This window comes from Gopherus evgoodei, chromosome 4, assembly GCF_007399415.2.
Source record: "Gopherus evgoodei ecotype Sinaloan lineage chromosome 4, rGopEvg1_v1.p, whole genome shotgun sequence".
Classification (NCBI taxonomy): Eukaryota; Metazoa; Chordata; order Testudines; family Testudinidae; genus Gopherus; species Gopherus evgoodei.
Genome location: NC_044325.1, coordinates 69160022 through 69186488, shown reverse-complemented (window position 1 = coordinate 69186488; position 26467 = coordinate 69160022). Strand labels below are relative to the sequence as shown.

Here is a 26467-nt window from a genome sequence, read left to right as displayed (position 1 = left end):
CAGTCTTGATTTATGTGCATGTTATCTTCCATTACAATTATCACTTCAGGAAGAAAATTCTTCACATAATTCTACAAAAAAATCAGTATTTTTGAATAGCACAGAGGCTGTGTATGTATGTGTATATATATATATATACACACACACATCTACCCCGATATAACACTGTCCTCAGGAGCCAAAATATCTTACTATGTTATAGGTGAAACTGCGTTATTTCGAACTTGCTTTGATCCGCTGGAGTGCGCAGCCCCGCCCCTTAACCGTGTTATATTGGGTTGCATTATATCGGAGTAGAGGGATATGTGTGTGTGTATATGTATGTGTATTTTATACATATAAATATATATATAAATAAAAAAAATTGGATACACTGTCAGAGCACCAATGCATGTGTAATTGGATTAAAAACACAACATTATTTTTCAAAAAAAAAGTCCCTACTTTTGCTTTTGTTGAAGTCAGTGGCAAAAACGCTAACTGATTTCATTTGGAATAAAAGTAGGTCCCCTGGCTTAAATAAAATAGCTGCATATATCGTTCTTTACAATCAGTAGGATAATAATTGTACTAACTTAGACAGCCAATAATATTTCATAACTAATGCTGTAAAAGCCAGGTATTGTGTTTGTTTTTATAAAATCAAAACAATGGTAACAAAAATAACCTAAAATAATTTCAATACTGCATTAGTCCCTTGTTTAACATTCTGGATTTACAATTACATTCAGGTTGGAAATTTAGGCTTTTAATGAAACACACATTAAAAATCACATGCTGAAAAGTCTCTATTCATGTCTTATTTATAAAAGCTTGAAGTATTGAAAGGGAAAGCGTTTTAACAACTGAATTTGTTTACTTTTTAATTTCATTTTGGCATGGATAATGAGACTGGACTGCTTAGTTTCTGGTTCTCATGCAGGAGCACATACGTTCCCAAACTGTGATCCACAGAACACTTTCTGGCAATATGCAGAAAAACTGACTGTTGGTTATACTGTCTGGAACTTCATTTCTAGTTGCTAAGATACATTAAAAGACAGCTAAAAAAGAAAGCGAAGTTCTCTGTGTAATTATGAATGGGCGGGGAGGGATTCATGACTCTTTAAGATGAGGCCCACACAATGAAAATGTTTGAGAACCCCTGACAGTGCTGTAGTGTTTGGATTCCCAGTGTTTAATATTTACATAAACCTATATGTATTTATTTTTAAATGTTTGAATGCTGCTATTGATATAAATTTATATACAGTAACAATCTACATTTTGGGCTTAAAGTACTTGATAGCATCCTTTAACCATGAAATTGTGGCATCGCTTGAGTCAAACATTCATATACAGAAATATTTGTAGTAAAGAATCTTATTTTTAATGTTGGCAAAGTGAACTAAAGATGGGAAGTGTCCACACTCTGTATTATAGTGGTTTTCTGTTCTTCTTTTCCTTGATAACTAACTTTAATTTAGAACCATTTGCCCAGGATTCAGTTGACTGAGCTACTTAGTGCATGACATGCATACCGGTCATGTGTTCTTGCAGGCCAGGTGGATCTTCACACATGTGGTTAGGGGCTGTATTTGCTTCTGTTGATTGCCAAGGGTGCACTGTAACACCTGCTTTGCAGAAAACCCCTCTACCTCTCCTCTTGTCCTCTCACTGCTGGATCTGTTCAGGAAGGACCAGCTAGAAGAACAGTCAGTTGTAGCAGTGGATGGCCAGCTGGCAGGAGCAAGAGATATTGGAGCTTATTACTGGCCCCAAGTGCCACCAGTAAGTCCCCAGCCATCATCTCAGACACTCCAGCCGTCATCCACTTGACCCTTATCTTCAGGGCAGCCTTTGTGCCACTAGCAAAGCCTATAAGGAAAGTGTGGCCATCTCTGTGCAGGCCAGCCTGTGGCTTCAGTCCTACTGAAAGTAATGAGAGATGGTAGCCACTTTGAGTAAGTGAAGAAGTTCAGAAGATGAGTCACCTAAAAATTGTAGGACTCAAGATCATAGCATGAGCATTCATAACTTTGGAATGTTCATGCCATGGTATTGCTGCTCATCAAGTGTTTGGGCCACTGCATTTTGGTTGTGTGCTTCAAAATGCATGGATATGTAACAGTACAATACATGTCTTGAGATGGCTTATTTTTGCCACAATAAGGTCTGGTTCAATATATGGTAATTTCAGAGGACACCTGCAAGAGTTATGCTGTTTGTGGCCGTCATTCTCAATATGACAGTATGAGCTTTGGCCCCCTACTTACGTCTTCGCCAGCTGTTGATCATGAGTTTATCATGGTATTTTGTAGTCCCCTACCTACAGTTACAGCTTCTACAAAACTGCTTCCCATCTATTTGAATTAGGTCCAAACTTCCAAACTAATTCTTGGTGTAGCTTACTCTATCCCAGTGAGTGAACGTTAATTGGAATCCCTGTTGTAAGTGTCAGAAAGATTTAAAGGCTTGGTATACAGAACTTGAAGACAGACAAGTTTAGAAGACAGAGACATGTAGATGTTTCCGTTTTGAAAATTCTTCTTTTTCAAGCGAACATGTCACCTGCTGACCATGAAAACATATAGACTTATTAGCGCTAACTCACATTTGGCAAGTTGTGTAGCTCCACATGTGGCATGGCACACACACAATGTAATGAGCTAATTTGCATATTTGCAAATCATTTGCATGCAATAATAAATTTCAGCTTCTGTTCAATACACCCTGCCCCAAGCAGTGGCATGGTTAGGATTTGGTATCTGTGTCACTTTCCGGGTGCCTTCTATTCATGGTCTCAACGGGCTATACAAAACATTAGAGATGAAATACCTCGCAGAGTGCCCAGCTGTCTGGTTTGGAAGCTGTGCAGGAAACTGTGATGGGAAAAGAGAATGTATGGGGGTGTAGGAGAGGGATTAAGATTGGGTGCAAGGGAATGTGGGATACAGTGGAAAAGAGGGATACGAGGAGGGAAAGGGTCAGCAGATATATAAGGGAATGTGGATGCAGGATGGAGACTGAGAGGAGCACAATGGAATTTGAGGAGCAGGAGGGAGACTGGGAGCAGAAAAATACAGTGAAAGATATAGGACAGGAGATTAGAACACCATGGAAGGAAAATGTGAGTGCGGTAAGGACAGAGATAGAAACAGTTGAGAGGATGGGTGGTAACGTAGGGGAATGATTGGGAAGGTAAGTGTAGAGGGTGAGAATGCCAGCTCTCCCACGCAGTGGGTTGAGAGAGGAGGTAAATGAAGTTCCCCTCCAAGTAGCTAAGGGCAGAGGCTGGCCTTTTTGTGTGTGCTTGTAATAACATGTAAGCTTGGATTCTGAAAGTAAAAGGATCACACACAAATAGAAAGTGGAAGAGAAGATTGTCTCTTAAGACTTTAAAAAAAATTCTTAAGGCAGAACAAAAATGCACAGTTGCATGCCTTTTTTCTAGTCATGATGCAAAACAATTGTTGTGAAGAAGAAAAGAAAGTACCCAACCTCCAGCAGAGGAAAAAAAGTTGCAATTAGAGCATCTCCTTTCCCATGCAGCACTAAATAAACAATTGTTGGGGTGCCTGAAAGTGTTCAGAGTTGGCTGTAATAGGTGCAGCAATGCTGCTTTTTCACTGATATTATGGCAAGTGCAGGCAGATCCCTCAGTATAAGTCATCTTGTGCTGATATACAGGATAAAGTTGGCTTGTGTATCTCTGATCATCTAAAAGGTTAAGGAAGCAGTGAGCAAAGTTTTTTACTGGGAAAACTAAATAAATCAGATGATGTGAAAATATCTACATATTTTTAATTGCCAAACTCTGAAGCTGATGGTGAGGAAGGAGAGTGAGATCAGAGCCTGAACTCCAATCTGAGCTGCAGTGTCAAAGCACCACATTCGCACAGTTATTTTTAGCACTCTTGTATTAACTCCATTACTACAGTCTGTGGACATGGGCTGAAAGGCTTGCTCCCAGATGCTGTGTAGACATACCCTTGTAAGACACATGCATTTTGGTTGCTTTACAAAAAATAAACGGTAGATCAATGTAAGCTAATCTGCTATGAGGTTAAATTTGCTGTTATGTGAAAAAGCATGTTTTTTAAAAAGTTGAGAATTACAAGTTTATCCAAGTCTATAATAGTGCCTCCCAAATTGTGATTACTTTTTGAATAAGAACTTCCAAATATTCCATAAGTTGTGCACAGTCTACACATACTACTACAGTCAAAGTTTTGTTTTATACTACTTTGAAAGGAAATGTAAATCCTCTAATGAGTCTAATTTAAACCAGGAAATTCCCAGAGAATTCTGAAAATGGTAGGTGACATTCCCCCTCCTCCTCCCATTGAATCTTTTATTTTTAATTGAAAGAATGAAGTTCCAGCCGGAAGTTCAGCTAGGTCATGTGTTGCTTTTTTGGTAGGGCCTGTAATCTTCTGTTACTCTATGTATTCCATAAGGATTTACAATATTATGATGTAATAGGACTTGTTGCCTTGTGTTTATAACTTGTGTTTATAATTTACTGAGTGTTTCTCTAAACTCAGCCTGCCAGGCCTTCTAGATTTGAATGTAACTAGTCACTCAAGATAGGTTTCCATTTAACTAGATGACATATTACATAAGTGGCAACTCTTCTCTCACCTCAACTACTTGAATCCTCATGCAAACAGTCTAAGAATTATAAATAGAAAAGAGGTCTCCCAACCCAACTTCTGAATGCTTGTGCTTAAGTTTTCAGGTCTATGTTTTGTTGGACTACATTTCTTTTTCTATAATAGAAAGTTTGAATTTGTGCTTACAGATTGAGTAATTTACATGTGTAAAGTAAGAATTAATTAATTTTACCTGTCACTCAGCAAATAAGTGATTGTTCCTTCTGCCATATTTTCCTCTGCTTTGTCCAGTCCAAGTTTAAACTCAATTAAGACTTCATTTTCTATTGAGGTACTACTCCGTGATCTCTCTGTTACGAAATGTTTCTTAATATTCATCCTAAATTTTCCACTATTTAATTTTGTCCCTGCATTAGTTTTATGCCTTTTTTCTCACTTACTTCTCAAGTAATACTTCACTCTCTTTGATTTTTATGCCCTTCAAATACTTGTAGAGGTTTATTGTATTGAGAGACTTAAGTATAGTCTATTCTTCTTTTTATAGTGTAATCAGCACTGTCATTTCAGATTTAAATATGTAATTCTGAATTTTTTGCATCCATTCATTTGCTTTCCATACTTTTACTTTTAATGCACTGGGTCAAATGTATTTTTTTTTAATTTGGTGTGAGTGAAACCTACCCCTTTGCAATGGGCCAGCACAAGCGGCAAACACATGTTAAGTCCCATTTCAGTTCTGTTTTGAGTACAGGCACAAAGATGACTTTCACCCTATAAATATAGCTAGATCTCACTGGTGATGACTGAGAGTGAAATTGATGACAGGGTGAAATTTTGGCTTCCCTGACGTCAATGGCAACCTCTCATTAACTTCATTAGGTCCAGAATTTCACACTGGGTAAATTATCTGAGTGCAAAATGTTTCTGTGAGAGCTGTAACATGAATTTTTCCTTTTATTTTTATTTTTATACCCAAGAACACTGGAACTATTTTGGGGTAGATGAGAGCCTGGGTCCAGTAGCTGTGAGCATTAGAAGAGAAAAACCGGATGAAATAAAAGAAAATGGACCTCTATATAACTACCGCATCATTTTCAGAACCAGTGAGGTAAGCAAAGTATGAGTGGAATAAGAGAGGAAGAAACTAGTAGTGAATAGGCAAAGCCAGATAGTATGTGGTGAAATCTTAGATCCCAGGTAGTTGTTGTATTGCAGATATTGGAAACCAGAAGGAAGCCTGTGTGTTGCTCATCATGATACATTTTTGTCTTCCACATATAAATATGCTACAGTAATCTCCTTGCCAAGAACCATAATAAATTATATTTTATAGAATAAAGATAAATATATCACCAAGTGAACTATACTGTAGCATTCCACAAATAAGCAGTATATTTGAGTAAATCACTTTGGTTAGGGGTTGAAAAATTTACTGGACATTATAGTGAGAGGTAAGAAAGTATGGAACATTCTCCACCCTAACACTTTAGGTGGCAGTGCATTGGTCCCAGAAAACTATTGTATTTTTAACAGCTAACTAGTGTGGGGGAAAAGGTGGGGTGAGCAGATGGGGACAGTGTACAGAATTAGCCTTCTTTTCAGGTGCTGAGTCTCGGCTTGATTGTTGGTTGCATCTTTCCTGGATGGTAGACGTTTGATAGTTTGAAAGCTTTCCCACAGATTCTTCTTTCTTTTCATTCCCTCCCTCATTCTCAGCTGCTGCAAAGATAGTGTTTCTTTTTCTCTTTGCTTTTTTTCTAGCAGATGAAAGGATGGATATTCCATTCATCCTTCCTTCCAAACTGGGAAATTTCGTTCTCTTCCTTTCCTTTTTCCTCTCCCATTCAGATTATATCTGCACCATTGTTGCTGTTTATGGCACATTTATTTTAAGAGTAGCCATCTTCACTGCTGCAATTCTTATCCTTTAGCTGGAGTGAAGATGACCAGACTCTTTGTCAATCTCAATCTAAATTTAAGCAACAGAATCTACTATCCTTCAGCTGCTGATAAGATGCTGTCTCTGCTGGGGGAGTGAGGAGGTGCATTCTGTAATTATGTAGGTGTTGGTTTCACCATTTCTTCCTCCTATTGATAGATTTCTGGAGCAGCAAAATGAAATCTGAAACCACTGGTTAGTGTGAGTCCTTTTGTTCAAACAGCTGGGGCAGCAGAAGTAAAATTGACCAATCTCTTGTAAATTGCACTTTGTTGCAACAAAGGGATTGTTTCATTCCTGGGAGAATCTTGTCAGTGACAAATAGGAGAGAATGCTTTTTTAAAGCTGTCTTATGTCTTTTTGTTGTTGAGTTTTATTACAGGGGGTACACACAGTTGTTTGGTGCACCCAAAGGTACAGCACAGGTTGTAAAAGCAGTTACAGATTTTCCTGCTGTTGCTTTATGTGTAGCTTGCTAACCTTAACTTACTTGATATATTTACACTTGTCTTATAAAGCTACTGAAACTTTCCTTCTCACCATTAATTTCAAATAAAGTTCTACATAAGGTAACTGTGATGTAACTTTCTTCTCCAAGAACAGTCAAATGGACACTTTGCTTAGTTTATCTCATCTAAAGTATTCAGTTCAAATGCAGTTCAGTGCACAACTAGGACTTTTGTTTCCTATTTAAGTCTCAAACTGTGATATAAAGAAAGATTAGCATTCAGCTTGCAGACCACCTCAGGCTAAACTTAGAGTACCACTCACAAAAATTGTGGGTTTTTTTCTCTTATATTTAATAGAATAGAGGCTTACACTTAGGGTTTTTTTAAAACCTTAATGGCCTATTTTATTAGTTTGTGCAAGACATCTCATATCTTGCAACAGAATAGTAGTCTTTCTCACTCTATTGCTGGTTTAAATTTAGTCCAGCTTTGTAGTAACCATAAGTTACTACATAATAGCTGTTTCATGTTCTTCCTTCAAGTCTACAAGTAGTTTTTTGAGAATCGAAATGGGTAAGCTTGCAAGTATTCTCAACTTAGCATCCCAACTCAGCTTCAGTGAATCATAGAATCATCAAAATGCAGAACTGGAAAGGACCTTGATAGGTCATCTAGTCCAGTTCTCTGCACTGAGGCAGGACTAAGTATTATCTAGACCATCCTTGACAGGTGTTTGTCTACTTTGTTTTTATAAACCTCTAATGACAGAGATTCCACAAATTCCGTAAGTAATTTATTCCTGTGCTTAATTTTCCCTTACAGTTAGGAAGTTTTTTTCTAATGACCTACCTAAATCTCACTTATTGCCGTTTAAACTAGGGCTGTCAAGTGGTTAAAAAAATTAATCACAATGAATCATTCTGTTAAACAATAATAGAATACTATTTATTTAAATACTTTTGGATGTTTTCTATGTTTTCAAATATATTAATTTCGAGTATGACACAATACAAAGTGTACAGTGCTCATTTTATATTTATTTTTATTACAAATATTTTTCACTGTAAAAAACAAATATTTCAATTTAACCAATACAAGTATTGTAGCGCAATCTCTTTATCATGCAAGTTTAACTTATAAATGTAGGAGTATGTACCAAAAAAAACCCAGTATTCAAAAAAAAGGTACAACTTTAGAGCCTACAAGTACAATCAGTCTTACTTCTTGTTCAGCCAATCGCTCAGACAGACCAATCTGTTTACATTTGCAGAAGATAATCCAGTTGATATATTTGAAAATGTAGAAATACATCCAAAATATTTAATAAATTTCAATTGGTTTTCTATTGTTTAACAGTGCAATTAATCATGATTAATTTTTTGACTTAATCGCATGGGTTAACTGCAATTAATCAACAGCCCTAGTTTAAGCCCATTACTACTTGTCCTGTCTTCCGTGGATGAGAACAACCTTTTACGTACTTGTATACTGTTATCATGTCCCCGCTCAGTCTTCTCTTGTCCAGAATAAACAAACCCAGTTTTTTCAATCTTTCCTCATAGATCATACTTTCTAGACATTTAATCATTTTTGTTGCTTTCCTCCAGTTTGTCCACATTGTTCCCAAAGTGCAGTGCCCAGAACTGGACACAGTATTCTAGTTGGGGCCTTATCAGTGCAGAACGAAAGAATTACTACTTGTGTCTTGCTTACAAAACTACTGCAAATACATCCTAGAATGAGTTTTTTACAACAGTTTTATACTGATGACTCATATTTAGTTTGTGATCTACTATAAGCCTCAGATCCTTCTGTCATTTCGATTACTATAAATTATTCCTTCCTAAGTGGAGTACTTTGCATTTGTCCTTATTGAATTTCATCATATTTATTTCATACCATTTTTACAGTTTTTCAAGATCATTTTGAATTCTAATTCTGTCCTCCAAAGTGCTTCCAACCCCTCCCAGCATGTTATCATGCACAAATTTTATAAGTGTACTCTGTATGCCATTATTAAAATAATTTTTGAAGATATTAAATAGAATCAGACCCAGGACCGATTCCTACGGAACCTCACTTCATATGCCCTTACAGCTTGGCTGTGAACCATTGATAACTGCTCTCTTAGTACAGTTTTCTCACTAGTTGTGCACTAAACTTATAGTAGGTTTGGCTAGGCTATATTTCCCCAGTTTGCTTATGACAATGTCAGGTGAAACAGTAGCCCAAGATTTGGTGGTGATGGGGGACTTCAACTATCCAGATATATGTTGGGAAAATAACACTGCGGGGCACAGACTATCCAATAAGTTCCTGGACTGCATTGCAGGCAAATTTTTATTTCAGAAGGTTGAAAAAGCTAGTAGGGGGGAAGCTGTTCTAGAATTGATTTTAACAAATAGGGAGGAACTTGTTGAGAATTTGAAAGTAGAAGGAAGCTTGGGTGAAAGTGATCATGAAATCATAGAGTTTGCAGTTCTAAGGAAGGGTAGAAGGGAGTACAGCAAAATAGAGACAGTGGATTTCAGGAAGGCGAATTTTGGTAAGCTCAGAGAGCTGATAGGTAAGGTCCCATGGGAATCAAGACTGAGGGGAAAAACAACTGAGGAGAGTTGGCAGTTTTTCAAAGGGACACTATTAAGGGCCCAAAAGCAAGCTATTCCAATGGTTAGGAAAGATAGAAAATGTGGCAATAGACCACCTTGGCTTAACCACGGGATCTTGCATGACCTACAAAATAAAAAAAGGAGTCATATAAGAAATGGAAACTAGGTCAGATTACAAAGGATGAATATAGGCAAACAACACAGGAATGCAGGGGCAAGATTAGAAAGGCAAAGGCACAAAATGAGCTCAAACTAGCTATGGGAATAAAGGGAAACAAGAAGACTTTTTATCAATATATTAGAAGGAAGAGGAAGACCAAGGACAGGGTAGGCCCACTGCTCAGTGAGGAGGGAGAAACAGTAACGGGAGACTTGGAAATGGCAGAGATGCTTAATGACTTCTTTGTTTTCAGTCTTCACTGAGAAGTCTGAAGGAATGTCTAACATAGCGAATGCTTATGGGAAGGGGGTAGGTTTAGAAGATAAAATAAAAAAAGAGCAAGTTAAAAATAACTTAGGAAAGTTAGTTGCCTGCAAGTCACCAGGGCCTGATGAAATGCATCCTAGAATACTCAAGGAGTTATTAGAGGAGGTATCTGAGCCTCTAGCTATTATCTTTGAAAAGTCATGGGAGACGGGAGAGATTCCAGAAGACTGGAAAAGGGCAAATATAGTGCCCATCTATAAAAAGGGAAATAAAAACAACCCAGGAAACTACAGACCAGTTAGTTTAACTTCTGTGCCAGGGAAGATAATGGAGCAAGTAATTAAAGAAATCATCTGCAAACACTTGGAAGGTGGTAAGGTGATAGGGAATAGCCAGCATGGATTTGTAAAGAACAAATCATGTCAAACCAATCTGATAGCTTTCTTTGATAGGATAACGAGTCTTGTGGATAAGGGAGAAGCGGTGGATGTGGTATACCTAGATTTTAGTAAGGCATTTGATACGGTCTCGCATGATATCCTTTAGATAAACTAGGCAAATACAGTTTAGATGGGGCTACTATAAGGTGGGTGAATAACTGGCTGGATAACCGTACTCAGAGAGTAGTTATTAATGGCTCCCAATCCTGCTGGAAAGGTATAACGTGGGGTTCTGCAGGGGTCTGTTTTGGGACCGGCTCTGTTCAATATCTTCATCAACGACTTAGATGTTGGCATAGAAAGTACGCTTATTAAGTTTGCAGACGATACCAAACTGGGAGGGATTGCAACTGCTTTGGAGGACAGGGTCAAAATTCAAAATGATCTGGACAAATTGGAGAAATGGTCTGGGATAAACTGGATGAAGTTCAATAAAGACAAATGTAAAGTGCTCCGCTTAGGAAGGAACAATCAGTTTCACACATACAGAATGGGAAGAGACTGTCTAGGAAGGAGTATGGCAGAAAGAGATCTAGGGGTCATAGTGGACCACAAGCTAAATATGAGTCAACAGTGTGATACTGTTGCAAAAAAAGCAAACGTGATTCTGGGATGCATTAACAGGTGTGTTGTAAACAAGATATGAGAAGTCATTCTTCTGCTCTACTCTGCGCTGGTTAGGCCTCAACTGGAGTATTGTGTCCAGTTCTGGGCACCGCATTTCAAGAAAGATGTGGAGAAATTGGAGAGGGTCCAGAGAAGAGCAACAAGAATGATTAAAGGTCTTGAGAACATGACCTATGAAGGAAGGCTGAAAGAATTGGGTTTATTTAGTTTGGAAAAAAAGAAGGGGACATGAGAGGGGACATGATAGCAGTTTTCAGGTATCTAAAAGAGTGTCATCAGGAGGAAGGAGAAAACTTGTTCAACTTTGCCTCTAATGATAGAACAAGAAGCAATGGGCTTAAATTGCAGCAAGGGAGATTTAGGTTGGACATTAGGAAAAAGTTCCTAACTGTCAGGGTAGTTAAACACTGGAATAAATTGCCTAGGGAGATTGTGGAATCTCCATCGCTGGAGATATTTAAGAGTAGGTTAGATAAATGTCTATCAGGGATGGTCTAGACAGTATTTGGTCCTGCCATGAGGGTAGGGGACTGGACTCGATGACCTCTCGAGGTCCCTTCCAGTCCTAGAGTCTGAGTATCAAAGGTCTTACTAAGTCAAGGTATATCACATCTGCTGCTTCCCACCTATCTACAAGGCTTGTTACCCTGTGTAAAACAGGATATTAGGTTGGTAAAACATGATTTGTTCTTAACAAATTCATGTTAAATATTACTTGTGATGTGGCCATGAAAAAAGCTAATGCGGTCTTGGGATGCATCAGGCGAGGTATTTCCAGTAGAGATAAGGAGGTATTAGTACTGTTATACAAGGCACTGGTGAGACCTCATCTGGAATACTGTGTGCAGTTCTGGTCTCCCATGTTTAAGAAGGATGAGTTCAAACTGGAACAAGTACAGAGAAGAGCTACTAGGATGATCCGAGAAATGGAAAACCTGTCTTATGAAAGACTCAAAGAGCTTGGCTTGTTTAGCCTTACCAAAAGAATGCTGAGGGGAGATATAATTGCCCTCTATAAATGCATCAGAGGGATAAATACCAGGGAGGGAGAGGATTTATTTAAGCTCAGTACCCCTGTGGACACAAGAACAAATGGATATAAACTGGCCATCAGAAAGTTTAGACTTTAAATTAGATGACGGTTTCTAACCATCAGAGGAGTTCTGGAACAGTCGGCCAAGGGGAGTAGTGAAGGCAAAAGACATATCTGGCTTGAAGACTAAGCTTGATAAGTTTATGGAAAGGATGGTATAATGGGATAGCCTAATTTTGGCAATTAATTGCTCTTTGACTATTAGCGGTATATATGCCCAATGGTGTGTGATGGGATGGGATTTGAATTACTACAGAGAATTCTTTCCTAGGTGTCTGGCTGATGAGTCTTGCCCACATGCTTAGGGTTTAGCTGATCGCCGTATTTGGGATTGGGCAGGAATTTTCCTCCAGGGCAGATTGGCAGAGGCCCTGGAGGTTTTTTGCCTTCCTCTGCAGCATGGGGCACAGGTCACGTGCTGGAGGATTCTCTGCACCTTGAAGTCTTTAAACCATGATTTGAGGACTTCAGTGGCTCAGATATAGGTTAGGGGGTTGTTACAAGAGCGAGTGGGTGAGAGTCTGTGGCCTGCGTTGTGCAGGAGGTCAGACTAGATGATCATAATGATCCCTTCCGACCTTAAAGTCTATGATTCTATTATTTTATCACCTTATTTCTTCTAGGTACTTACAAACTGACTGACTGATTATTTGCTCCATTATCTTTCCAGGTACAGTTAAGCTGGCTGATCTAAAATTTCCATGGTTGTCTGTATTCTCCTTTTTATAGATAGATACTATGTCTCTTCAGCTATGTCTGTTAGACCCTGCTGACTTGCCTAAGTAATTTTAGCTTGTTTTTTCCCTATTGTAGCCTCAGATTCTACCCAGTTTACTTAGATGTTCTCGATGTTCATCCGGTCGCTGCTAACCTTTTTGGTGAAAATGGAAACAAAAATGGAATTTAACACTTTAGTCCTTGCTGCATTTTCTGTTGTTGTCTTTTCCTCCTCCTTGAGTTAATGGGCCTACTCTGTCCTTGGTCTTCCCCTTGCTTCTAATGTATTTGTAAAATGTTTTCTTGTTATCCTTTGTCTGTAGCTAGTTTAATCTCATTTTGTGCCTTAGGCTTTCTTATATTGCCCCAACATGCTTGTGGTGTTTGTTTATAATCATCCTTTGTAATTTGACCTAGTTTTTATTTTTTGAGTTTTAGGTCACCGAGGATCTTTCGGTTAAGCTAAGGTGATCTCTTACCATGCTTCCTATCTTTCCTATGCATTGGGATAGTTTCCTCAATTTCCATTAATAATATCTCTCTAAAAAACTGCCAACTCTCTGGAACTTTTTTGTTTTAGACTTGGCGCCCCTGGGATCCTACCTATACATTCTCAGAGTTTGCTAAGGTCTGCCTTCTTGAAATCCATTATTTGTGTTGTGCTGTTTTCATGTGCAATAGCACAAGAAAGATCCAAATAGCGCACACAGAAAAAAGTAAACAGAAACAATTTTGCATTTATAGTTTCTTTTTAAGTTACTATCTTTTTCTAATAAAGTATAATCACTAAATCCCTATTTTCTGCATTTTTATATTATATCAGATACAATACAGTATCACAGTCTGCGTTTCATGTTATGGTGAACATATAAATCCCATTACATGTTCCTAAATATAAGCAGTGCACACACAAAAAACATCCTCTTAGAACTGTTGTGGATTTGGTTGGTGTTTTTTTTTTTTTTAATTACTGTAATCCTGGTAAAAAGTGCTGGGCTAACAGCTCTGGAGACTGAAGTTCTGTATTTATTTACAGAATGGGTGTGCAGGATGCACTGCCCCATTTTGCCTAGCCAATATATCTTAATCCTAACTGGAGGGATCATCTCTAGGAGTGAGAGAGGAATTTATTCTCTTATTTCAATCTATCATAGAATCTTCCATGAATGGTATCAATTAGTGCTGTCTGTTGGTGATTTTGTGACTTGAACACCATTAAAAATAAATTGGACTAGGTCAACCAAACCACTTCACATACTGTAGGTCATTTAATTGAGAAATACTATTCTTAAACACATAAAAGTACAAATGGACTCCTATTATAATTAACTATTGTAAAATAATGGCACACTAGAGTTCTCAGTTTAAAAGAGAAATATATTTCTTCACACATAGAAATAACTCTCTTCCAATAAATCAATCAAATAAAATACATTTAACAATATAAATTGCTTTATAACCTACATGTAAATCTGACTAAATTATTGCAACTTGATTGGCCAATATAAAGAGCATTAATTCTGTGGCAGGGTCCAAGGAAATCCAAATTTATAGCATACTACATGCATAGTGGCACCCAACACACAATATGGAGGACAAATGAAAAAAATTAAACCCTAACGGCAGTATTTCTGAATTATTTTTCCATACAAGAGATTTAGCTTATAACAGCAACTATTTTGGGACATAGCACTTCGGGGTATTTAATGATTGCCTGGGGTTAATATCTGAGGTGCATAACTCTTACTGGTTGGCCATTAATTCTCAGAAAATTCCCTCTGCCTTTGTTGCTTAAACTCAGGGCTTGTCTACATTAAGCACTCAAGAAAGGTAAGGCTAACCAAGTAAAGATATAAAGTCAATGTGCATAAATTAAATTGTGTTAACTTCTCTTCCCTCTTCCTCTGCTCTATTCCCATCCCTTTGCTTTTCTTCAGGAATAAAGTGGCCTAAAATACCTGTAACTTAATCCTACTCCTCTCCTTTAAATTACGCATATTAGCTTCCTAACTTTAATTGAGTTGCCTTAATGTTCCTGTGTAGACATGTCCTCCTCAGGCCTCGTCCAGACTAGGGGAGGAAAATCGATCTTAGATACGCAACTTCAGCTACGTGAATAACGTAGCTGAAGTTGAATATCTAAGATCGAATTACTCACCTTTCCAGACGGCGCGGGATCGATGTCTGCGGCTCTCTGTGTCGATTCCGGAACTCCGTTCGGGTTGATGGAGTTCCGGAATCGATGCAAGCGTGCTCGGAGATCGATATATCGCGTCTAGACTAGACGCGATATATCGATCCCCGAGCAATCGATTTTAACCCGCCGATACGGCGGGGTAGTCTGGACGTGGGCTCAGATTCCTTCTGAAGTGAAGCTGTTAAGGGAAAGGAGGGAGAAGATGCTTATATTTTGGTGCTTTACTTCATTCATAACAAAAACTTATGTCTGTTCTAAATTACTGTCTGCTTTAATATAATCTGAGTTTTATTTATAAACTGGTATTTTGTTTGGAAATTTCAGTCATTTTTGTGATTAAAAGAGAATTTTCTTCTGTTTTTGAATGCAAGACCTTCATGTAGTTAGAGCTTATTTATATACTCTCTCTATATACTGTATATATACTGTATATGCAGGTCAGTTTGCCCTCAAACATTTACATGGGACATCTGATGAATATCATTCTCTTTTAGCCAGCCGTATAGTTAGAATTTTCTGAAACTCATAAGCAGATGATATGCTCATGTTTTTTAAACTTCTTGCAGCTCTCACTGGGGATGTCTCATTGAATATTTCATCTTTCAGGTTTATCTCCATTCTCACTGCTAATTACTAAAGACTTACTAGTCTGCTTTCTTCTCGTGGTGCTGGGGTCAATTTTAAATTTGACCTGCTACCTATGTATCTCCCCTAAGTATTAATTTCATACAAAATGTGAGCTTCTGGAGACTATTATAAAGCACTTGTAGTATCATGTCTAGTATTCGATATCATAATTAATAACATTCTGCACATCTGCATCTATTTATACAACATGAGTTACTTAAGTCTCAAATACTATTGAGAGTTGGAGAGGTAGAATTGTTCTCTTACTCATAGATACACTGAGATTCTGAAAGGATGACTTGCTGTGACATCTAGGACAAGTCAGTGTCAAGGGCAGGAATAGGCCCAGGAGTCCTGAGTCATTTCTCTGCTCTTACCACTAATTGATACTTCCTCCCTAGATATGTCAAAATAATTTATTATTTCTATGTTCTAGCTTCTGACTTTAAGAGGCTCTGTGCTGGAAGATGCTATCCCTTCAACTGCAAAGCATTGCACAGCCAGAGGACTTCCCCTAAAAGAAGTGCTTGAACATGTGGTTCCTGAGCTGAATATCCATTGCCTCAGATTGGCTTTCAACACTCCTAAAGTCACAGAGCAGCTTATGAAACTGGATGAACAAGGGGTAAGTCCCAATTTAAAGAATAAGAGAGACTCTTTGGTGTTGTAAAATTAAATTGGGTGAGCTGCATTGAACTGCAAAATTATCTGTTCATCTTACATAGCAGCATTTCAATTCAGTATTTTAGTTCAAATAGGGGATTTGCACAATTCTGAAAGTTGAAATGACTGTCTTTTTCATCAAGTCTTCCAGTATTTTTGGAATTGTTAAAATTAAAATCACCACATTGAATTAAGTGTTTCTGATCTTGCCTGCTAACTTTTTTAGACACTATTCACGTAAAATCTTAATTCAAATTAATTTTCTTGTCTGTTGGGGATTTGTTTCATCACAATAGATCATAATTAATACTTTGAATAGCTCAGTGAAAAGAAAATTGTGCATGTACATTCACTTTTTCTCTCACACAATTCTCTGCCCAAAGTGGAAGGTACATTATCAAAGAAGATTAAATCTTAAAAATTGACTTTAGTGGCGGGTGTTCCATTTAATCACTCTTATTTTAAGGATTCCAGCCCCCCCCCCTTTTTAAAAAAAAACAACAAAACTGCTCCTTTGGTGCTATTGTACTGAAAAGAGAAAAATCTCCCAAGTTACTGAATTCTTCACTGCCGTGTGCATGCGCTAGTTTGTACTCACTGCAGTGTATGTTACTTCTGCAAGGATTTTTTTTCTTAAACAAGTAAATAGAATGAAAATTTGAAAAGGACATTTTCAAAACTGACTCTCTATGCTTTCTCCAGTGCTGATTAATAGAAGTCTTAAAATGTTGGTGGAGATCAGATATTGGCTCACTACTATTTTCTTGAAAAACTTGCCTGTTTGATGAGGAAATTTACATCAGATGATGGTTTGTTGAGCATTGGTTGGTCTGTTTTAGACTGGCCATCAGAAAATCTTTTCTAAGGGTGGCTTTCATCACTGAATTTCACTAACCAGAAGATATGTTTGCATATCTGACGTGCATTTATCCTACAAGTTTGACTATGCAGAAGAAACACTCTTAAAGAACTACAGTCACTGACAAACCACCTGTTTTGTTTTTTAAAATATTGTTGCCACTGCATATTCAGCGTAGGAGCCCATCTGTCCCTCTTCCTTGGAGTTCTACACTCTTAAGGATTCTGGGTTTAGCAGAAAGAGCTGAGGCAGTTGTGGACTGCATGGCTTCCTCCCTTTGGTGCTGAAGTTTGGCCTTGCAAGGAACTACTAGTCTAGTCCTCATGGGAATTGGCTTTCCAGTGGGTTCCTGAAGCTCAGCAATGCCAGGGAGTTCATCACACAAGTGTGAACATATAGAGGTGAAACCATTCAGAGAGCCACAATTACTGTTAAGTAACTTTTCTGTAGTGGTTTTGGCTGGCTTTTTTGAAGGTACAAAGCACAGTCAGGCCCCTCACTTCCATTGATTGCCAACAGGAGCTGAGGACTTTGCCTTTGAAAATCTTCCTCTTTGTAGACTGCCAACCTAAAGACTAGCTTTTTGATTAATTTAGAACTTTAATAGTCCAGATGTGGTTGCTGTGCGTGATGTCCTTTGTCCTACATGGACAACTTTATGGGCAGCTTTAAAAAACAAACAAACCTACCTCAGTTTTTGGCAGTGCAACTAACACGTAAAAAGGAATTTGGTGTAATAAAACTGTTAAGAATATAGAATATTATTTTATGTAAGGTATTAGTAAAATAAACCAAATTATAATTTATTTATCTCATGCATAGAAAAAAAAATGTAAAATGCATTGCAAAATAACTGTTTTAAGTAGAGAAGAGACAAGCCCAAAATCTTAACACCAAGGATTGTTTTTACTGATGTGAAACAAGTGGCACACATCCTTCTTCCACAAGGTGGTTTAAATGAATCTCATAGAATTGGTCATTTTATGTTGTGCACTGCAGATTGAATTTAAGATTTCTTTTTCCTTGTAAAAATCCTTTTTGAAATCAAGAACACTAGTAATCAAGGATGTAGAAGAGGTTAGGAATTGGAGTAGGTCTTTTGATGTTAATAGAGACAGTGAAATATGTTGGCTTCTTGTGCCCCTGAAAAACTTACTGCTATATTTGTAAGACTTGATTCAGATATATATTTGAGAGTTTGTAGTTGAGAAGATTAAAAATATTGCCCTTTCATGCCATGGGGAATGTAGACAAAATAATTCCACTTCTAATCACAATATTATCCACATATGGTAGAGATTATTTGTCTGCTTCCCTGGGAACACCTTCTGAATACTGTAGTTAACATGGAGTTCTGAGTATTTCAATATGAATACTTTTACACAGATAAAGCCAAGTGGTATTTCTGTTGAATATAAAACTACTTATGTTGGGAAATAATCATAGAAATGTAGGCCTGAAAAGGGACCTCACGAGGTTATCTATTCCATCCCTGCACACGGAGGCAGGACCCAAGTATTCCTTAAACCATCTTTGACAGATGTTGTTCTTAAAAACCTACGATGATGGGTATGCCACAATCTCCCTTGGCAAATTATTCCAGTGCTTAACTATTCATACAGTTATCTTTTCCTGATATCTAACCTAAGCTCAAGGAAACACGCTACTCATTTTGACGTTTACACCAGTGATAAGCAAATACTATGAGCTTCTATCCTACATAGGAAAGCAGTGTGATCTTATTGATAGTGCACAAGGCTGGGAATCAGTAGTCTGGTTCCTATCCTGCCTCTGCCTAGACTTTATGTGGCCTTTAATAAGTCACTTGGCCTTCCTGTGTCTCAGTTTCTTCATCTACAAAAGGAGGAGGATAATGTTTACTCCCCTGTGGAAAGCAATTTGAGATCTTCAGGTGAAATGTGCGTAGTCATCTAAAAGTCCCTGATTCAATCCTGGGCTTTGGCAGCCCTTCATTTTTATTAATAGTGAGGGAAATTAACCATTGGAGCAATGTACCAAGGGTGGGGTAGATTCTCCACTGGCAATTTTTTAAATTGAGGTTGGATGTTTTTCTAAAAGATATGATTTAGGAATTATTTTGGGGAAGTTCTATGGCCTGTGTTATACAGGAGGTAAAACTAGATGATCACAGTTGTTTCTTCTGGCCTTATAATCTAGGAGTCACAATGCTCATCATCCTTGAGGCAAAGATGGTAGAAAACAACGGTACTATCTGCAAGGAAGTTATACAGATCATTAAGTATTTTTTGAGTCTGTGAACTAGGGGACTAACTAAATGACTGAAGAGGGCACAATAAATGCTGCATAACCTGATAGAGATATGCATCTTGAATCTTTATTTCTGTTTGTAGTTAAGCTATCAGCTGAAGGTGGGGATCATGTATTGCAAAAGTGGGCAGAGCACTGAAGAGGAAATGTACAACAATGAGTCAGCAGGGCCAGCCTTTGAAGAGTTTCTTCAGCTCTTGGGAGAACGAGTTCGACTTAAGGGGTTTGAAAAGTACCGTGCTCAGCTGGACACTAAGAGTAAGGCAGCCCTCTTATTATTTTTTAAACTAAAACGTATATCTTATGAGAGGATTGTCAGTTGTTGAACAGATTTCTTCAGAAATCACATTCTTGGCTATAAAGAAAAAGCTGTTCAGTATCAAAGGATGAATGAAAACAAAGCAAACATGTAAATTGTACCCTGTCAACATGGCCTTTTATCGCTTTGATAACAAACATTTCACTTTTACATTGAACCAAAACTCCGGTGCAAACATGTTCCAAAAATTCAAGGTAAAAAATGAGGAGCGTGTGGAATCAATATTAATATAACAATGCAATGAACTACATTACATTAATTGCATCGAGCATGCCTTATTAACTTGTGTTAATTTTTAATGATAATCTTAATGATCTCTCACTGCCAGGACAAAGAATATGCTAAAATGGTTTTGCAGATCCAAGTTCATGATCTTAACCTTAGTAAATTGATCTGTTACTTTTATGCTGTGTCTAACCTATGTATCTACCTCCCCTGGGTGTTTTTGTTCTGTGCCTTACTACAGAATTTATTCTCTTATCCTTAGTGACTTCTGCTGAGTTGGCCTATGTAAATTAAACTATTTATGACAACTATGCCATCAGTTTTTACCATAAAATATATTGAAATGGTGATCTTGACTTATGTGGCAATATTTGTACAAGAAATATTCTGCCTTGCATGATGGGGGCATAATACAGTTAGTGAGATCTGTTTTTATCAGGCAGTCCATACAGTGTCTGTATGTGTTTCTTCAGTTTTAAAATCTTTTTAAAAGCTCTCACACATCTTCGGACATTGGGATTATCCCATTTGTATTGAAGTCTGTCATTATCTTGCTCCTTGCAGTACAGGAAATTTAAATAAGGATTTGAGCCATGAAAATAGAAAAGCATTTATAAACTTCAGCTCAGCAAAAAATGTCCTGTTGCCATGGTTCTGCTATCACCAGTATTATAACTACAGGCAGTGAGATCAAGAGATCATTAAAAATATGAAATTACTCTAAAAGTCTATTTGCTGTAACCAGTAAAGAATGTCAAAATTGAATGTATAAAACTTCCTTAGAATTTTCAGTATTCACCTCTCTCAAATCAGTGTCATATAACCAAGTTTTCCTACTGTTATCTGAGAGGGAGATCATATGGGAGAACTGTTAAAAAGCTAGGGAGGAGAGGAGTCAGCATTTGGATTCTCTAAGTGGGTGGGTGAGGAACTGATCTTTCCCTAGTGGTGGTGGTGTTTTTTCCACTTTGAACTGTGCTAATATTTCTATTATTCAGAAGAGAAAAGTTCACTTTCCTCAAATTCCAAAGAGATATTGCATTTAAAAGATTTAAGAACTACAGGCTCTTCAGATTCTGCTTGAATACAGAGAGTAGATATTTACAAGCGATAAACCTGCAAAATGAATTGAGTGGTTTGTAAACCGTTGAAGAAAACAACCTACTAGAGACATATGTTGTCTGTACCCTTGAATGGGTATGTCACTGTATCTGACACAGGAAAATATTGCACAAGCTACACTTTAAGATATTTACCATTTTTCAATTTTTAATTCCTGGATTCTTTTGCTTTGGACCTCATTGAAGTATCCTGCAATCATATTCAGCACTGATAGTCTTTGCTTTTAGTATCTAAATCTAATTTTACACTGAAACTTTCTCTAGGACTTAAGTGTTTGTATATGATTTTCTGTTTCTAGGCCTGGTATGTTTTTTTTGGTTTTTTGGTTTTTTTTTATCACTGTACTGTATTGCACCTGGAGAGAGCTTTGAAATCCCTTAATTCAAAATAGGTTTAAGATTTGATTGTGATATATTCATGTAATATGAAATTATGTATGTATAAAGTCCTAAAAGATGCTAAAAATCATATTCTTTATATACAGTATTTTATTTGCATGTAAAATTGGTAAATGTAGATTCTGTGCAGAACAAGCACTATGTTTAAACTGCATATGTAACAATATAGAAAAATGGACTTACTACTGCATAAGCTCTGTTTTTAAGAATGGTCTCTCTGGCTGTTAGTATCCTAATATTATTAAGATTATATCTCTTCCCATCTTCTGGTTTAGAGTTGTATCAAATTCCAGTATCTAAAGCATTTTTCCTTTCTTTTTTGAGTGATTATCCCTATGTATTTCATTTCTGGTGTGCTTGTGCCCCATTAGCTCAAGATTGGTTTCTTTTGGTCAGCAGTGTCTGTTGAGGCCATGCCTATGCCCTAGGTGGCCTCGTGCTCCCCCTCACCTGAGTGCATAAAGGACAGAGTAGGTCTAGTTGTCCCTCAGTCCCTCTTATTTCCTGTGGCTGTGAGACAGAATCCCTGACAGTACCCATATCTCTTGCACGCTGTGCAAGCCAAAGTCTATTTTTGTAAACAATTACTGTGTTCTTCAAGTGTTAGTTTAATGTACTTAGTATTCGTATTTGCTAATGCTGGCTGGTCCACACTCTACCTTTATCTATATCTCTATATATCTGTAGATATCTATGTCTATACAGAGAGAGAATGAGAGACCTTCTATTTAGTTTTAGCAATTCATGATTCCAGGGCATAGTCTTTATGGCAGAACTGGTCTCAAGACTTGCCCCTCTGCTATGAAACTATTCTACTGAACCACTTGAGAGGGGGGTGTGTGTGTGTGTTGCTTTGCTGTTGTTTTTCTAGAAGACCACTGTCAATGTATTATTCCCACTTTGAACTTCAGCGTCCAGAAAGTGGGGACCTGCATGTACCCTTCTAAGCTTAATTCCTAGCTTAGATCTGATAGTGTTGCCACCAGCCAAAAATATAGTATTTTGATATGCTTCCTGTCCCCCAAACCCTTTCCTGGGGGACCCAAGACCCAAACCCCTTGGGTCTTAAAACAAAGAGAAATAAACCATTCCCCCTCCTTTCCCCCTCCCAGACTTTCCCTAAGAGATCACTGTGATCCAAACTCCTTGAATCTGAAAACAGAGAGGAATTAACCTTTTCTCCCCCCCCCCATCATTCCCCCCACCACTCCCTGGTGAGTTCAGACCCAATCCCCTTGGGTCTTAAACAAGGAAGAAAATCAATCAGATTCTTAAAAAAGAAAGCTTTTAATTAAAGAAAGAAAAAGTAAGAATTATCTCTGTAAAATCAAGATGGAAAATGTTTACAGGGTCTTCAGCTATACATAGACTAGAGGAACTCCCTGCCCCCTAGCCTAAGTTACAAGTTACAGCAAACAGAGATAAAATATCCTTCCAGCAAAATACACATTTGCAAATAAAGAAAACAAACAAAAGACTAATCCGCCTTCTAGCTAGTACTTACTATTTTGAACATGAGAGACTGTTTCAGAAAGATTGGAGAAAGCTGGTTGCATGTCTGGTCCCTCTTAGACCCAAGAGCAAAGAAAGAACAACACAAACAGCACAAAACAAGGACTTCCCTCCACCAAGATTTGAAAGTATCTTGTCCCCCGATTGGTCGTTTGGTCAGGTGTCAGCCAGGTTCACTGAGCTTGTTAACCCTTTACAGGTAAAAGAGACATTAACCCTTAACTATCTGTTTGTGACAACCGCAAAAGATAGGAAAGGCTTGCTGCAAACTATTTCTCTTAGAGTTATTGATGCGGGTTTCCTCAGAACTGGAAAAGAAAGGCACTGGTAGGCCTTGGACTCAGTGCTCCTGTTCAGCTCCAAGTTCTTGGGCTCTCTTGGCTAAGAAGTTGTTAGCTAAGACTGTTAGATCAGCTAAGTCATCTGAGAGGTGTAGGAAGAAGTTCCCAGGCGAACTGGAGCAGCAAACAGTGGAGTTTTGGAGTGAGTGGATGTGGATGATGTGGGAACAACTGCTGTGGTCTGTGTTGGATATGCTAACTTCTACTTTCTGATGGAAGATTAAGAAGTCCCTGGTGCATGAAATGCAAGCTGCTGGCCACTGGAAGAGATGATACATGGTCTGGAAGTCTAAGTTTCACGACTGAGTAGCATCTGAGAAAACAAGGACCTCTTGTATAACCAGATTCAGAAAATATTGCCTCAGATGCCACAGGGGGAAGGATCAAGGTGATAAGGGATTGGAGAGAGTGGAAAACAAAGAAGTGGGCTGATGATTTGTGACAAAGAGGAGAGAGAGAACCATGAAGCATTCAATCCAGCTAGAAGTATCAAATCAGTATCAGAAACTCCACAAGTCATCTACTGAGAACCTATCTTTGGAGGACTGGAACAGAAATCTACAAGGGACATACCTGATGTGTATCCTTGTGTTGTGAAATAAGCAGCTACCAAGAGAGGTTCTTTGAGTGCTTGCTTATGTCAATTCCATTGTAGTTGTGCGTGTGCCCACATATGTGGCCATCAGAGATTTTTGCCTTAGTGGTATCAATAGGGCTGGCTGTGGTGTCCCCTTGAGTTGCGCACTCATGTGCTGGTATATCAGCCGCTGCCAGCCCTGACTCATGCTTTGACCTATAATCACTTAAAATCTATCTTTATAGTTAATACATTTGTTCATTCTACCTGAAGCAGTGCATTTGGTTTGAAGCGTGTCAGAGGCTCCCCTTGGGATAACAAGCCTGGTACATATCAATTTATTTGTTAAATTGACAAACTCGTATAAGCTTGCAGCGTCCAGAGGGCATAACTGGGCACTGCAAGATGGAGGCTCCTAAGGTTGTGTCTTGGACCAGAGATATTGGCTAGTGTCATTAGGTTGCACAATCCAAGCAACAGCTTACATGTCAGAGACTGTGCGTGAACAGCCCAGGAGCGTAGGTTCTCACAGCAGAGCAGGGTAAGTCAAGGATTGGAGTAACCTAGTAGATCACCAGTCTAGATAACACCAGCGGGGAATACCACTGAAACCTGTCACCATGTAAGGCACTGAATTTAGCCGTATGAAGTGGAAATCCATCAACTTCATGAAAAAACTCATGACTTCATATATCTGATTAAGTGGATTCTAACCCACAAAAGTATTATTGGTGGTCTCAAGGCAGACTCGCACATCTACAGTCCCTCTGTGGTCTCCAGAAGGAGGTTCCTTCAGAACTGAGGGTCACTTCAACCCATCGCCTGGAGCCCAGCAAGAAGAATGAGGCTACCAAGCTGGCATGGATAGCACTGGGGCAGTAGCCCATGCAGTTGCCTTGTTGGAACGCATGGGGTGTTCCAGTCATGCTATGACCGCTGCTTTGGAATGCCAGCAGAAGAGGATGAGTAGGGCCCCCTTCCAGTGGGACCGTTGTCATCTTTGTGTCCGGACGAGGTGATCGCAGGACCCTCCATGGCCAACCCATCCAATGATTTTAAGGACTACCAGGCCTTGCCTGGCAGTGAGCCAAGAACTTGGGCCTCGAGGTGGAGGAGATCGCCAAACAGGCAGACATTTTATTTAATGTCCTGTCAGCCTCTACCTAACCCATGTCGCACCACCAGTGCATGATGGGGTCCTCAAAACTACCATGGTCATCTGGCAAACACCCTCCTTCATCCCTCTCACCTCAAACACGCCGAAAAGAAGTACTTTGTCCCGGCCAAAAGTTTTGAGTATCTCTATACCAACCCTCTCTGTGGCTCGCTGGTGGTCTCGGCAGCCAATGAAAAAGAAAAGCAGGGGCACTCCATTTCGACCCCAAAAAACAAAGAGGCCAAATGACTGGACTTATTCGGAAGGAAAGTTTATTCCACTGCAGTTTACAGTTTCGGGTGGTGAACCATCAAGCCCTCTTGGCGGGAGGGATAGCTCAGTGGTTTGAGCATTGGCTTGCTAAATCCAGGGTTGTGAGTTCAAGCCTTGAGGGGGCAACTTAGGGATCTGGGGCAAAATCAGTACTTGGTCCTGCTAGTGAAGGCAGGGGCTGTACTCAATGAAACTTTGGGGTCCCTTCCAGTTCTAGGAGATAGGTATACCTCCATTATTTTAAATAAATAAATAAATAATATAACTTTAACTTACAGGCTCCCTCTGTAAGTTCAAGGCATCTCTTCCTCAACAACTGGCTCAGGAGTTTGATACTCAGGTGCAGGAGGGCACCAAGACGGCCCAATGCGCACTCTAAATGGCATAGAATGCATCAGACTCATCAGCCAGGGTGGTAGTGTCCATAATGGTTAGGAGATACAACTCCTGGCTTCAAATCTCTGGACTTTCACAAGAGATGCAGACCTCCATTCAAGACCTCCCATTTGATGGGAACGGTCTTTTCTCTGACCAGACCGATGTGAGACTGCATGGCTGAAGGATACCAAAGCCAGCCTTTGCTTGCTCAGCCTGCATACGTAAGCATTTTTGGCCACCCCCGCTGTCTAGGTCTTGACAGTTTTGCCTGGGGTCTTCTAGAAGCAGGGACAGAGACACTGCATTCAGTCATCGCAGCCCGTCTGCCTCCTGCTCACCTGCGCAGCCTGGCCTGGCAAAGCGCTCATCTTGATGATGCACTCAAGAGCGATGCCCCAGCCAATTTCCCGGATCCACTGTTACCTTTCCTCAAACGCCTCCTCCCCTACCGTTTGGCCTGATTGGAGGTCACATTGGACCGCTGGGCCTGGACATATCTCGAGGCTATACCCTGCAATTTTTGGCTGCCCCTTCTTCCACCCACTCTCACTTCTCCATTCTTCCCTCTCATCCACTCCACTTCCCTGCCCTCTTCAGGGACCCATCTCACAAGAACCTTCTGCACCTTGGGCAGT

At 38.9% G+C, this 26467-nt stretch overlaps 1 protein-coding gene and 1 long non-coding RNA gene across 9 annotated transcripts in view; one reads left to right on the top strand and one right to left on the bottom strand.

The window, feature by feature from the left end:
• SIPA1L1 (signal induced proliferation associated 1 like 1) overlaps positions 1 to 26467 on the top strand; it is a 406115-nt gene that overhangs the window by 286505 nt on the left and 93143 nt on the right. For all 8 annotated transcript variants that reach the window (XM_030559663.1, XM_030559661.1, XM_030559662.1 and 5 more), the window contains 3 exons: positions 5573 to 5703; positions 16157 to 16345; positions 19615 to 19789. In XM_030559663.1, coding sequence (XP_030415523.1) covers positions 5573 to 5703; positions 16157 to 16345; positions 19615 to 19789 — 495 coding nt within the window. The remainder of the gene's footprint in view (positions 1 to 5572; positions 5704 to 16156; positions 16346 to 19614; positions 19790 to 26467) is intronic.
• Positions 7562 to 24592, bottom strand: LOC115650165. Its single transcript, XR_004000027.1, has 3 exons — positions 24504 to 24592; positions 15785 to 15791; positions 7562 to 7573 (listed from the first exon to the last, which is right to left on the bottom strand). It is a non-coding gene; the product is annotated as an uncharacterized LOC115650165 (long non-coding RNA).